General features: G+C 41.1%; 2 protein-coding genes across 6 annotated transcripts; one reads left to right on the top strand and one right to left on the bottom strand.

The window, feature by feature from the left end:
* Positions 1–81: 81 nt before the first annotated feature.
* On the top strand, positions 82–4985 carry LOC104423028 (DEAD-box ATP-dependent RNA helicase 20). 2 transcript variants are annotated; one of them, XM_010035486.3, is made up of 11 exons: positions 82–408; positions 901–1166; positions 1688–1867; positions 1950–2111; positions 2284–2438; positions 2630–2722; positions 2898–2983; positions 3078–3304; positions 3685–3915; positions 4585–4672; positions 4846–4985. In XM_010035486.3, the coding sequence occupies exons 1-10, from the start codon at positions 353–355 to the stop codon at positions 4641–4643; spliced, it is 1515 nt and encodes a 504-aa protein (XP_010033788.2). In that variant the 5' UTR covers positions 82–352; the 3' UTR covers positions 4644–4672; positions 4846–4985. The 2 variants fall into 2 exon arrangements, with proteins under 2 accessions (XP_010033788.2, XP_010033787.2); XM_010035485.3 differs by having other exon boundaries at positions 4585–4912.
* Positions 4986–7569: 2584 nt separating this feature from the next.
* LOC120289233 lies at positions 7570–11528 on the bottom strand. 4 transcript variants are annotated; one of them, XM_039304001.1, is made up of 3 exons: positions 11082–11528; positions 8657–8746; positions 7576–8403 (listed from the first exon to the last, which is right to left on the bottom strand). In XM_039304001.1, exons 1-3 carry the CDS (start codon positions 11397–11399, stop codon positions 8344–8346), a joined length of 468 nt encoding a protein of 155 aa, XP_039159935.1. In that variant the 5' UTR covers positions 11400–11528; the 3' UTR covers positions 7576–8343. The 4 variants fall into 4 exon arrangements, 1 of the variants encoding a protein (XP_039159935.1); XR_005547152.1 differs by having other exon boundaries at positions 7578–8403; positions 10479–11528; XR_005547153.1 differs by lacking the exon at positions 8657–8746 and having other exon boundaries at positions 7570–8403; positions 10479–11528.
* Positions 11529–12021: the final 493 nt, after the last annotated feature.

The raw sequence follows: 12021 nt of genomic DNA, 5'->3' as shown, positions 1-12021 counted from the left end.
AAATTATTTATTTTAGCTCATAGGCCATGCCTTTAAAAAAAAAGAGATTTAAAATGATAAATTGGAGAAATCGGGCTGCTACGAGTCCCAACGATCGGACGTTGGACGGAGGTGGGCTCAGGAGCCAACCACCGACTCGCGGCCGCAGCCACACGCCACTCTCTGCTTTTCATCTTCTTCCTTCTTCTTCTTCTTCGTCTTCTTCTTCGCGGTCGCTCTGATTTTCTTCCGTTTCGCTCCTCTCCCCTCCGGCAAAAATCCCGCCCCCCCGCCGCCGCTCCCCGCGAAACCCTAATCCCGCAGCCTTCCCCCGCCTCCCGATTCGCGGCGGCGCCGACGCAGCAGCAGCAGCATGAGCCGCTACGACAGTCGGTCCGGCGACCCCGCCTCCTACCGCGACCGGAGAAGGTAAACGATTCAGTTGCTCCCCTCGTGCCGGCGATTGCTTTTAGGCTCGAGCGGATTTTGGGGTCGGTGAGGAGTTGCCGCAGAGCTCCGTCCTGTTCGCTGTTGTTGTAGTTTCGACTTTATTCTGTGGTTCGGGGCGACTTCTCGGTTCCCCCGTGGAGTTGAGCTCGCTCGGCAGTAGTGAATGGTCGTGGTTAGCTATTGTGTTGTTCGCTTTTCGAACTTTGCTCCCGTTGACGTTTAACGGCCCATTAGAGTGTGCTTCTTGCGGATGGTGAATTGGACTTCTATGATCTGTACGGAGCCTTGCGGAAATGTTGTCTTTGGTGTGATTTTTGAGCATTTCTGAAGACCGTGATCGATTAATGTAACGGTTTTCTTTAGCTTAGGCTTGTTGCTGAAGGAATTTAGCGGCCTGTGATGGCAAGTTCATTAAACGGATGTTGTGATGGGCTTTTGTTTACTGTGATTGTCTGTGTTTTTTTTTTGCAGTGATTCTGGGTTTGGTGGAGCTTCCAGCTATGGTGCCCCAGTCCGGACTTCAGCAGGTAGAAAGGATTACGATGGTGGTGAGTCACCGAGGAGGACGGATTTGGATGGTTTGACTCCTTTCGAGAAGAACTTCTATATCGAGTCACCGTCGGTGGCTGCTATGTCAGATAAAGATGTTGAGGATTACAGGAAACGAAGGGAAATTACTGTGGAGGGCCGAGATGTCCCAAAGCCTGTTAAAAGTTTTGAAGATGTTGGCTTTCCAGGTTAGTTTTCTTAGTTGTCTACACATTGGATTTCTATTGGCAAGCATCCATCTTATTAGTGAAACTTCTAATTCAGTGGATTGTCCTTATAACTTTTATTATATGTTCCATGGTGAGTTTCAGAATTGGGTTTGAAGTAGAAATGGTGAAATATTTTCATTTCTCATCTATTCATGAATACTTTCAAAATGAATGCAGGATTGGTCAAATTATTGATTTGAGATCTCTTTCATACCAAATTATTCTAAAAAGGGCAATATGGTTGGTTGAAAAATGTGCTATGGACAATGTCATGGTGCTGTCCCTGGTCTCAATGTTCTGTTCACAAAACTTTTGGGTATTTAGCAATTTTCTCATATTCATTGATGACACTAAAGGAGAGAATACAGGGCTTCTGTGCGTTGTTCCACTGTACATCTTTCAAGTCCCATAGAAGCACTTAATTTGTCTATTGAGCAATCTGTTACTTTGAAAGACTCAGTACAGCTTTTTAATTGCTACTTTCTACACATATACTCCAGATTATGTCATGCAAGAAATTGCAAAAGCTGGCTTTGTTGAACCTACGCCAATTCAATCTCAAGGATGGCCAATGGCTCTTAAGGGTCGTGACCTAATTGGTATTGCCGAAACAGGGTCGGGAAAGACAATTGCCTACCTATTGCCTGCAATTGTCCATGTTAATGCGCAGCCAATTTTGGGTGAGTGTTTTACTGAGGAGTTCCGTTTCATTAACCCTCTTTGATCTACAACCTGCCTCATTTAACTTCTCTTTCTCATCAGCCCCAGGAGATGGCCCCATTGTGTTAGTGTTGGCCCCAACCCGTGAACTGGCTGTTCAAATACAGCAGGAAGCTACAAAATTCGGTGCATCATCAAGGATAAAAAATACATGCATATATGGTGGGGTTCCGAAGGGACCTCAAGTGCGTGATCTGCAGAAAGGTAGGTGGTGATTAGATTAAAGTTATGCTGATCTGAAGAGGTGCGGCTTTCATAAACTGTACATCCTTTGGTAATTGAACTTGAATTTGTTCTCTTTTTCCCCATTTTCAAAGTGTGGGAGTCTCCTATGTCCTAAAAGTAATTCTACTTGTCATTTGTCATCGTGCCGCAGGCGTCGAAATAGTGATTGCTACACCAGGAAGGTTGATTGATATGCTGGAGTCGCATCATACCAACCTGAGAAGAGTAACCTACCTCGTATTGGATGAAGCTGATCGGATGCTAGACATGGGGTTCGAGCCTCAGATAAGGAAAATTGTTTCACAGGTTTATCTTCTGTCACTATTTTTGGGACTGTATCCTTATTCTACGTAGATTTTCATCTCTCTCTGGAGCCACTTAGTCTTGTGTTTTGCATAATCTTACTTTTCTCCTTCTTCAGGCACAATGGTACATACAAACACCTGCACAGGGACTAATACTATGGTGTTGTTATATTGGTTTTGCCATTTATGCAGATTCGCCCAGATCGTCAGACTCTGTATTGGAGTGCTACCTGGCCGAAGGAGGTGGAACACTTAGCAAGGCAGTTCCTCTATAATGCATACAAGGTGAGATAGTGGGTCACCTAATATAGCATACCTCAATCAAATTTGCAACAGGAACGGTGGCGAAATAGTGGGTCACTTGATACCTGAAGGTTACGACGATCTTTCCCCATCCCCTTTTCTTGCATGTTGTCCAGTTTAGTTGGATTGAACGTCCCATTCTTTTTCCCCTTCACAGGTGATAATTGGTTCTGAAGATTTGAAGGCCAATCATGCAATACGCCAGATTGTTGATATTGTCCCTGAAAATAAAAAATATAACAAGTAGGGAATGCATTTTACTAGTTAATATTCTCTATATACTTGATTACATCATATAAGATTGATTGATAGCAAAAGCTATTTGTCTTGTACACAGATTGGTAAATTTGCTGGAGGATATTATGGATGGAAGCCGAATACTTATTTTTATGGATACGAAGAAAGGGTGTGATCAGATAACTCGGCAACTGCGTATGGATGGTTGGCCAGCTCTCTCAATCCATGGGGATAAAAGTCAAGCAGAACGGGATTGGGTCCTTTCTGAGTTCAAAGCGGGCAAAAGTCCTATAATGACTGCAACCGATGTTGCTGCACGTGGTCTAGGTTTGTGTTCTTGTTCAATACTTAATGCAAGAGTTACCATGGTACCTGAATCTGCAGTAGCTGTTTGTTCTCCACGCTTTGTTGGTTGTTTCTGATTTGCAAGTAGTTGGTTGTGGCATGGACATTAATTTACAATGCATGGATTTCTTGATGTTAGCTTTGCATACTCTGGTGCTTTTGACCTAGTTGATGAGCTGAAGACACTTTCACATTAAATGATTCCACCTTAGCAAGCATCTTTGTGTCATCTATTTTACTTTATTTAATATAGTTAAGTCTTCCAATAGGATGTGCATGTTGCTGTCCTTCCTTCATGATCTTGTATGGATAGGCAGGTTCCCTTAGATAAGCAAGAGCTTACCATTTCTTCTACCTTTTAGATGTAAAGGATGTGAAGTACGTGATCAATTATGATTTTCCTGGCTCACTTGAGGATTACGTCCACCGCATTGGTCGTACTGGAAGGGCAGGGGCGAAAGGGACAGCATATACTTTCTTCACAGCTGCAAATGCGAGATTTGCAAAAGAATTGATTTCCATCCTTGAGGAAGCTGGGCAGAAGGTCAGTCCTGATTTGGCGGCCATGGGGCGTGCTGCGCCTCCCCCTCCAGGTTTGTTACTGTGAAATCCCTGTTTTTCCTTTGTTTTCTTCTTCTTGCGCATTTGTGTGTGAGGGAGAGTGAGAGCTAGAGAGAGTGTTCTTAGGCTTGTTTAGAGGTGGTTCTCTTGAATGGGCTGCAATCTCGGTGAGAGCGGAGCAAGTCAATACTGTCAGAAGAAGTGCAATTTGGAACTCCAAGCTGGATGGTCTCTATTAAGGGAAGCTGGATGGTCTCTTTCAGGTTGTTGATTGATGGTCAGTTAGTCTAAGCCTGCAGTCATCGAGAACCATGTCTCTGGGGTAAATTTTCCCCAGTTCCACAGGTGATACATGACGTCAGTGTTGAGCCATTAGAGGAAACTACTGTGTAGTGGTTCCTCCATTGAGAGTCAATGGCTTGTGTCATGAAATGACCCCTCTTTCTGAGCTTCTTCTTGTATTTTCAATGAGTACGTTGGAAAAACCAGCCAGAAGGTCCCAACTACATGTACAAATGCACATGCATATTAAACCAACCCAGCAACAACAACCCCCCTTCCCCCTCTTCCACAAAAAAAAAAAAAAGAAAAAGGAAAAAAGAAAAAGAAAAACACTTCTGGTTTTCCAAAATAAAAACTCATGCAAGTTATACCATGGTTTTGTTGCTGAGTGCGGCTTCTCTTGCACCCCCACTGTACAGGTCATGGAGGATTCAGAGATCGTGGTAGAGGTTATGGTGGGGGGCGGCCCTGGAGTTGAAAAACCGGAGTCAGATTTCCAGCACAGATGTATGTTACAAAAGAGTACCTTCAATGATAATTTGTACCTTGTGTTGCTTTACCTTATCTGCAGTGTTGGGAAAACTATTAATAGTAGTAGAGTAGAATTAACCTCTCCTCTCCTCCTGCAGTCCCCTATTTGCAAACCGTTTTCAAATTTTGCTGAACTTCGTCTTTGACAGGTCATAACCCGATTCCTTGGAAATTGGTCTGCATTTTCTAATGTATACATTTTACCTTGACCCTCGATGATTCTTCACGCATTGTTACGAACTGGTAACAAAAAGAGATAAGACGGAAAAACCCCTGCTTTGTACCTCAATATGAGAGAGCTCTGGCTGAATTTCTGGAACGCAGGACATCGGAGAACTCTATTTTTTCTCAACAAAATGATGATTCGGTACATACATCGAATTGGGCGATCCCTTGGATAGGCCTTTGGCACTGGCGAAGCCAAAGCAATGTATAGGGGAACGAGCGAGACTCCCACATTGTACACTTCGCTGTAGGTGTAATTTCATTCAGCAAGCGGAATCGTGAATGTTCTGTCCTGACATGAAGTTGTGGAGATCAAGGCCCATGCATCATAAGGAACTGAACTGAAACATCTGGTCGTTCACCCCAAAAGAATAAAAAAAGGAAGGGGTGTCATGTATTTCTGCCTGTTCATCGGAATCTAGTGTCTACTGAGTACTCTATTTAGTGGGTCAAATCCTAGAAAGACTCATAAACTTTCAACCTGGGATAAAATTACCTCCAATTTTCGAACAATTAAAAAAATTCCATGAAGTCTGATTTGTTGATAACATACACTCCGTTATATTTTTCATACATGCACAAACCAATGGGGCGTGGGACGTGATCAACGATGTTAACGTATACAAAAGATATGTGAGCAAAAGCCAAAAAGAGTTTGACATTTCAGCAAAAATCAGAAGGCTCATTTCTCTAAAATGTTGCCTTCTCCGATCCCTATGATAAGCCTAATCTGTCTCGCGTTTCAAAAAGGAGAGAGAGCAAGGGTCCCGGCCCATCGTGATTGGGATTCATCATCTCCATGTTTTCAGGTGTGTTTTGAAGCCCCAGAACTCCTTGGACAAATATAATTATTGTTTGGCAAAATTTTGGGTACTTTGGGGAGATGCAATTGCACTTCTAGAGCTCTCTAAAGTTTTTAACTTAAGATAGGCTCGATGGTGCTTTGGAATGCTGGGCTTCCGGAATGTAAATAATTTTTTTCCAGCTTTGCCCTCACTCAACATTTATAATTCCAAAAATGTCGTTGAAAACCTTAAGTTTGCCTCAGCCACCAATGAGCGGCTGGCGAGCCATTGCCACCCTTGCTATCGATTGTTGAGTTTTGTTGACAAATAGTTTGATTTTTATAAAAAGAAAATTAGTAAAAATCATTTACCAAGTATAGTTTTTACCGAATGACATTTATGTCAACCATGTCATCCTCAACAAAGGTTCAATTTTTTGTCAATCGGATGATGCCCAGTTATCAACTCTGGAAGCACAACTCTGACAAAAAAAATTGATTTTTCAATGTGCTTCCCAATGGAGGCATACTTTGGAGTAGATATCGACATTAGGTAGACTTGCATTAGCAAAAAACAATAAAACCAAAATATGCTAAGACAAGATAAACAAACTCAACCTAATATGTAAGCTTTTATGATTCACATCTAAATAACTTATGCGACAACATTAAATTATGCATTAAGATATCACAACTCCAAAAATAGCTACAGGAGAAAAATTCTATTATTTGGTTCTCCTAATAATTTCATCAAGAAACTAACTTTTGCAGCCCAAAGTTTTATTTTGTCATTTTTCTTATCTACGGCTTATATAGAGGAAGATGAAGAGATGCAGATTGCTTTTCAAGATATGATGTGAATCAATGACTTAAAAGAACTAACTAAATAGTGCACAAGTTAATTCAATAAATAGTCTAGATGACTAATATTATTTTATAATAATTAAACAATAGAACATCGTACCTTTACTTCAAAATTGGATTCTCAAGAGAATTTTACGGCGAGTTTGGTGACTTTTCTGTTTTCGATAATAATGTCTAATAAGAAATTATTTTTTTGATTTTGCTCCCGGGAACAATTTCTAAGTATTTTAAGGTACTTGGTAACTGTTCAAAATTTTTATTCCGGAATAGAATTGCGTTTGACCCTATCCTCAAAATTTCTATACCAAACCATTTTCTTTTAATTTTTTTTTTAATAATTTTATCCTTTTTTTGTTTTTCTCTTTTCTTTCCCTTCTTCTTCTTTAAACTTTGGCCATTGACCTCGTCGGAGTGTCATCAACCCTTGGTGAGGCCATGCCTCGTTAGTCGAGCCTCATTGACAACTAGGTGAGGCTCGGTTGAGCCTTAGCTAGGTGAGCGGCCTCGCCCAGTCGCGGTGGGGCTTGACCTCACTAGCTCTAGGCTCGGTCTAGCCTCACCCGGCTAGGGAAGGCTTTCTAGTGGCCGGGGAAGACCCGGGCAAGGCTCGTCGATGGCCAAGGGAGGCCTAGGCGAGGCTCGCTTGACCACTAGCAAGACGAGCTTGGACCTCCCCTTGGCCCGGTGAGCCTTCGGGCGAGGTCATCGGTGAAGAAATTGTAGTTTCTGTTTATTGTATTTTGATCTCTCTTGTACAGACTATATATAAAGATATTACAAGAGCCCTAAATTAGGGATGATTGAGGATGCTTAAGGTAAGTAGAGAAATTACGGGAACAATATCAACAATATCTTAAATTAGATACAAGAGATAAGATTGCTGACTAGGAATGTTATCACCCTCCCGCAAGCGAAGCATTGTCAACAATGTGAAGGTTGGACCGTAAAAGACAAACCCTTGCTGATGACAGTCCTTTGGTGAAGATGTCTGCGATTGATCACAGGTGTTGATGTAATGGATGTCAAGTAACTAGCGACCCACCAATTCACGAACATAGTGACAATCTATTTCAATGTGTTTAGTGTGACTATGAAAAACTAGATTTCGAGTTAGAGCAATGGTAGAGATATTGTCACACCACAATACGGGAGCGCAAGCGAGCGAGATTCGTAATTCTCGGAGAAGAGAGAGGAGCCATTGAATTTCAGGAGCTGTTTGAGCAAGACAACGATACTTGGCCTCTATAGAAGAACATGCAATAGTAGGTTGCTTTTTTGCACTCCAAGAAACAAGGTTGGCCCCGAGAAATAAACAATAGCCACTAGTAGAGTGACGATCATAAGGATTGCTAGCTTAATTAGCGTCACAATAGGCATGTAAAGAAATAGGACCAGGTTGAATTTGCATGCCATAAGAGATTGTGCCTTTCAAATAGCGAAGGATACGCTTTACAGCACGCCAATGGTGTTCTTCGAGTGCTTTGAGAAATTGACAAGCCTGATTAACAGCATAGCTAACGTCAAGATGACTGAAAGTAACATATTGAAGTGCTCCAACAACACTCACTCCTATATAGTGTAGGATCTGAGACAAGGTCACTGCTTGAATGACCGAGTTTATTCGAGGTAGTTGGACTGAAAACAGGCTTACAGTCCAACATATTGGTGCAATATAAGAGGTCATGAATATACTTTGCCTGATTAAGGAATATATGATGGGGGCTTCGTCGAACAAGCTGAATGCCCAAGAAATAAGTCAAAGGGCTTTAGTCCTTCATCTTGAATGAGTGGCGAAGTTCCTCAACGATAGCAGACATAGCTTTAGAATCATTTTCTGTTAAAATAATGTCGTCAACATATGATAAGAGATAGATAATGGTAGAGAGCCATGACGGATCCGATAAAATGAAAAGAGCCAGTAAATGAAAAGAGATAGTGGTTGAAAAACCAATGTCTTCGAACCAAGTTGTGAATTTTTCAAACCAAGCGTGAGGTGCTTGCCGTAGACGATAGATGGATTTGTGCATTAAGCAAATAGAATGAGGAGCAGCATGATCAACATAGCGTGGTGGTTGAGCCATATATACAGTTTCTTGGAGATCGCCGTGTAAAAATGCACATTTGACATCAAGTTGTTGAATCGCCCATCCATAGGTGACCGCCAACGTGAGAATGACCTGCATAGTAGTATGCTTTAAAATAGGACTAAAAGTGTCCACAAAGTCAATGCCAGGTTGTTGGCAAAATCCTTTTGCTACAAGGCGAGCTTTGTAGCGACTGATGGTGCCATCTGGGTTTTGTTTTATCCAATAAACCCATTTGCAGCCGACAACGTTCATGGTTGGATTAAATGACACAAGGGACCAAGTGTGTTGTTCTTGTAAGGAATTAAATTCCTCATCCATAGCTTTTCACCATTCAGGTAATTTGGAAGTTTGAGTGTAGCACGTCAGCTCTAAGGGAAGAGAAGAAGATAAAGCGATAGGATAACGAGAAGTAAAGGTTTTTGATTTGAAGATACCATGTTGAGAACGTGTGATCATGGGATGAGTGTGGGTGGGAGGTGGTATGGTGGTAGGTGGTATAGAAGAAGGTAAATGAGGAGATTGGGGTTCATCTATAGTTAGTGAAGCAGAGGTAACACTGTTGGCGGGGCTAATGATGGGATCAACCCATGCGATATTTGTGGGGGCGGAGGTTGATGGTAGCTAGATGGAGATAGGACCAAGTGAGGGTAAAGTGGTAGGAGATTTTGGAGAGTTAGAGCTTGTGATAAACGGGTAAATAGTTTCATCAAATTTGACATGACAAGATATGTAAACTCGGTGACTTCACATGTCATAGCAGCGATACTCTTTATGAGAGGTACTATAGCCTAGAAAACAACACGAAGAAGAGCGGAACTCCAATTTGTTAGAACAATAGGGACGGAGCTAGGGATAACAAAGGCATCCAAAGGCTCGTAAATGAGAATAATTAGGAATTTGTTGAAACAATTGTTGATATGGGGAAATTTGAGAAATAATAGGCATGCAGTTGATGAGATATATAGCTGTATTGAAGGCTTCAAACCAAAAGTGAGAAGGCATACCAGCTTGAGTTAAAAGGGTGAGACTAGTTTCAACTATGTGATGATGTTTTCGCTCAAAGACACCATTTTGTTCAGGTGTATGTGGGCAGGAAAATTGATAACGAATGCCATGAATATGAAAATAAGATTCAAGTGCATCACTAGTGAATTTGCCACCAACATCGGAGCGGAAAAATTTAATTCGATGGTTAAATTGATTTTCAACTTGTGGTTTGAAAGCCATAAAAATTTCGTAAAAATCATATTTATGGCGCATAAGAAATATTCAGTTGTAATGAGAGAAATCATCAACAAACAGGAATTTTGAAATAGAAGACACTAGGACTGGTCCCCATACATCACAATGAATCAGTTCAAGTGGAATTTGAGTGCGCGTGTGAGACAACGAAAATGGTAACTTGCAAATTTTGCCTAACTGACATGCGGATAGAGAGAGTTGTCACGCTTATTTGATATTTGAAGCTATTTAAAAATAAGATTTTTAATAGCTGCAGAAGGGTGGCCAAGACGATGATGCCAGGTGGAGGAGTTGATGCGGGAAGAAAATGAAACTTGAGGTTTGAAGCAAGGTTTGGGGAACCACATAGGATAAAGCCCATTTTCAGTCCAACTGTGATGTAGAGTTTGCTTCGTTAACTTGTCATTCACAAAAAAAAATTAAGAATCATCAAATAGAAAATAACAATTATTGTCTTTAGCAAAACGACTAATTGAAATTAAATTGGTAGATGCTAGAGGACAACGAAGTATATTAGTTAAATGCATAGAAGAAACGGGAAGTGAGAGAGAAGTGGAACCAACATGAGTAATAGACAAACCTTGGCCATTTCCAACCTGAACTTCATCAGAACCACTATAGGGAGCGGAGATGGAGAGATTACCCAGATCGACTGTAATATGATGGCTGGTGCTAGTATCAATATATCAAGTGCCATCATTAGTAGGTGGTGCAATAGCCATGGCAGCAAGTTTTTCAGGAGGATTGTGATCGTGGCATGCATAGTTCATGCGATGATAGCAATCAATGGCACTATGGCCATGTTTGTTGCAGATATGATAGATTAGCCGACTAGTATTCAGTTGACAACCTTGAGGTCGAAATGATGGAGTAGGGAGAAGTCCAGCTCGATTGGAATGACGCATGTTGCGTCCCCTATAACTAGTGCCACCCCTATAGAGACGAGGTGTGAATGAGTGCTACCCAGGAGAAAGAGTTTGAGATTGCCAGTTTGCAATGAAGGCAGTAGTAGTTTTGGATAATAAATCATCAGTGATGCTCAGCTCTTCAGAGAGTAGGAAATTGTGTAAATCTTCAATAGTGATGGAAGTTTGATGAGCATGAACACGAATAGAGGATACAAAGGAGCGGTAAGCAGCAGGCAATCCATCGAGAATGAAAATAGGAGATCATCATCACTTACTGGAGATCCACAAATTGCGAGTTTATCAGCTAAAGTTTTGAATTGTTGGAGATATTCTTGCATGGTGAGGTTGCCCTTCTTGAGGTGATGTAATTGTCTTTTCAGAGACATTACATGAGCAGGAGTGAGAGAGGCATAGCGACGAGCGAGGACATCCCACACGACTTTTGCAGATGTAGCGCCAACTACATATGGAAGTGTAGATTCAGACGAAGTAGCGTTGATCCAGGAGAATATCATCTTATCTTTTTCAATCCATGTCTTGTAATTTTCGTCAGTTGAAGCAGGCGCTTGGGAGGTTCCATCAATGTAAGACATGAGATTGTGACCTTTGAGAATTGGTTCGAAAAGAGAACGCCAAAGAAGATGGTTCGAGCTGTTCAATTTGATGGGTATCAAGTTGGATATGTTTGAGATAATGAGTGAAGGAGATGCGATAGATGAAGATGACTGAGATGATGGATTAGAGCCTGTCGACATTTTCTTTGGGAAGAAGAAAGTCAATGAAGAATGAGAGGAGAAAGAGATTTGAGGATTGTAAGGCGGATTACGCCTTTTGCATCTCTGATACCATGAAGAAATCGTAGTTTCTATTTTATTATATTTTGATCTCTTTTGTACAAACTGTATATAAAAATATTACAAGAACCATAAATTAGGGATGATTGAGGATGCTTAAGGTAAGTAGAGAAATTACGGGAATAATATCAACAATATCTTAAATTAGATACAAAAGATAAAATTGCTGACTAGGAACGTTATCAATCGGACCTCCCCCATTTGGTCATTGACGACTAATGGCAGCGACAGCAGTGGAAGAAGAAGATAGAAGGAAGAAGAATAAGAAGAAAATAAGAGAAAAAGAAAAAAATTGTTGACTTGATTATGGAATTATTCCCAAGAATAAATGAATCAACTTTTTTTTTACTTTTTGATTCAC

The sequence above is a fragment of the Eucalyptus grandis genome, chromosome 10 (assembly GCF_016545825.1).
Source record: "Eucalyptus grandis isolate ANBG69807.140 chromosome 10, ASM1654582v1, whole genome shotgun sequence".
NCBI lineage: Eukaryota > Viridiplantae > Streptophyta > Magnoliopsida > Myrtales > Myrtaceae > Eucalyptus > Eucalyptus grandis.
The sequence above is the reverse complement of the archived record's forward strand: the minus strand, read 5'-3'. Positions and strand labels throughout refer to the sequence as shown.

Bases quoted from the DNA above. Each gene is read 5' to 3' on its own strand.
- LOC104423028 (XM_010035486.3), top strand. From the start codon at position 353: ATGAGCCGCTACGACAGTCGGTCCGGCGACCCCGCCTCCTACCGCGAC. The intron at 1,868-1,949 runs GTGAGTGTTTTA...CTTTCTCATCAG, and splicing joins TAATGCGCAGCCAATTTTGG to CCCCAGGAGATGGCCCCATT. The intron at 2,723-2,897 runs GTGAGATAGTGG...TCCCCTTCACAG, and splicing joins TCCTCTATAATGCATACAAG to GTGATAATTGGTTCTGAAGA.
- LOC120289233 (XM_039304001.1), bottom strand. From the start codon at position 11,399: ATGTCTTACATTGATGGAACCTCCCAAGCGCCTGCTTCAACTGACGAA. The intron at 8,747-11,081 runs GTAAGTGATGAT...ACTACTATGCAG, and splicing joins TCGCAATTTGTGGATCTCCA to GTCATTCTCACGTTGGCGGT. The intron at 8,404-8,656 runs GTATATATGGCT...TTATTTTAACAG, and splicing joins ACGGCGATCTCCAAGAAACT to AAAATGATTCTAAAGCTATG.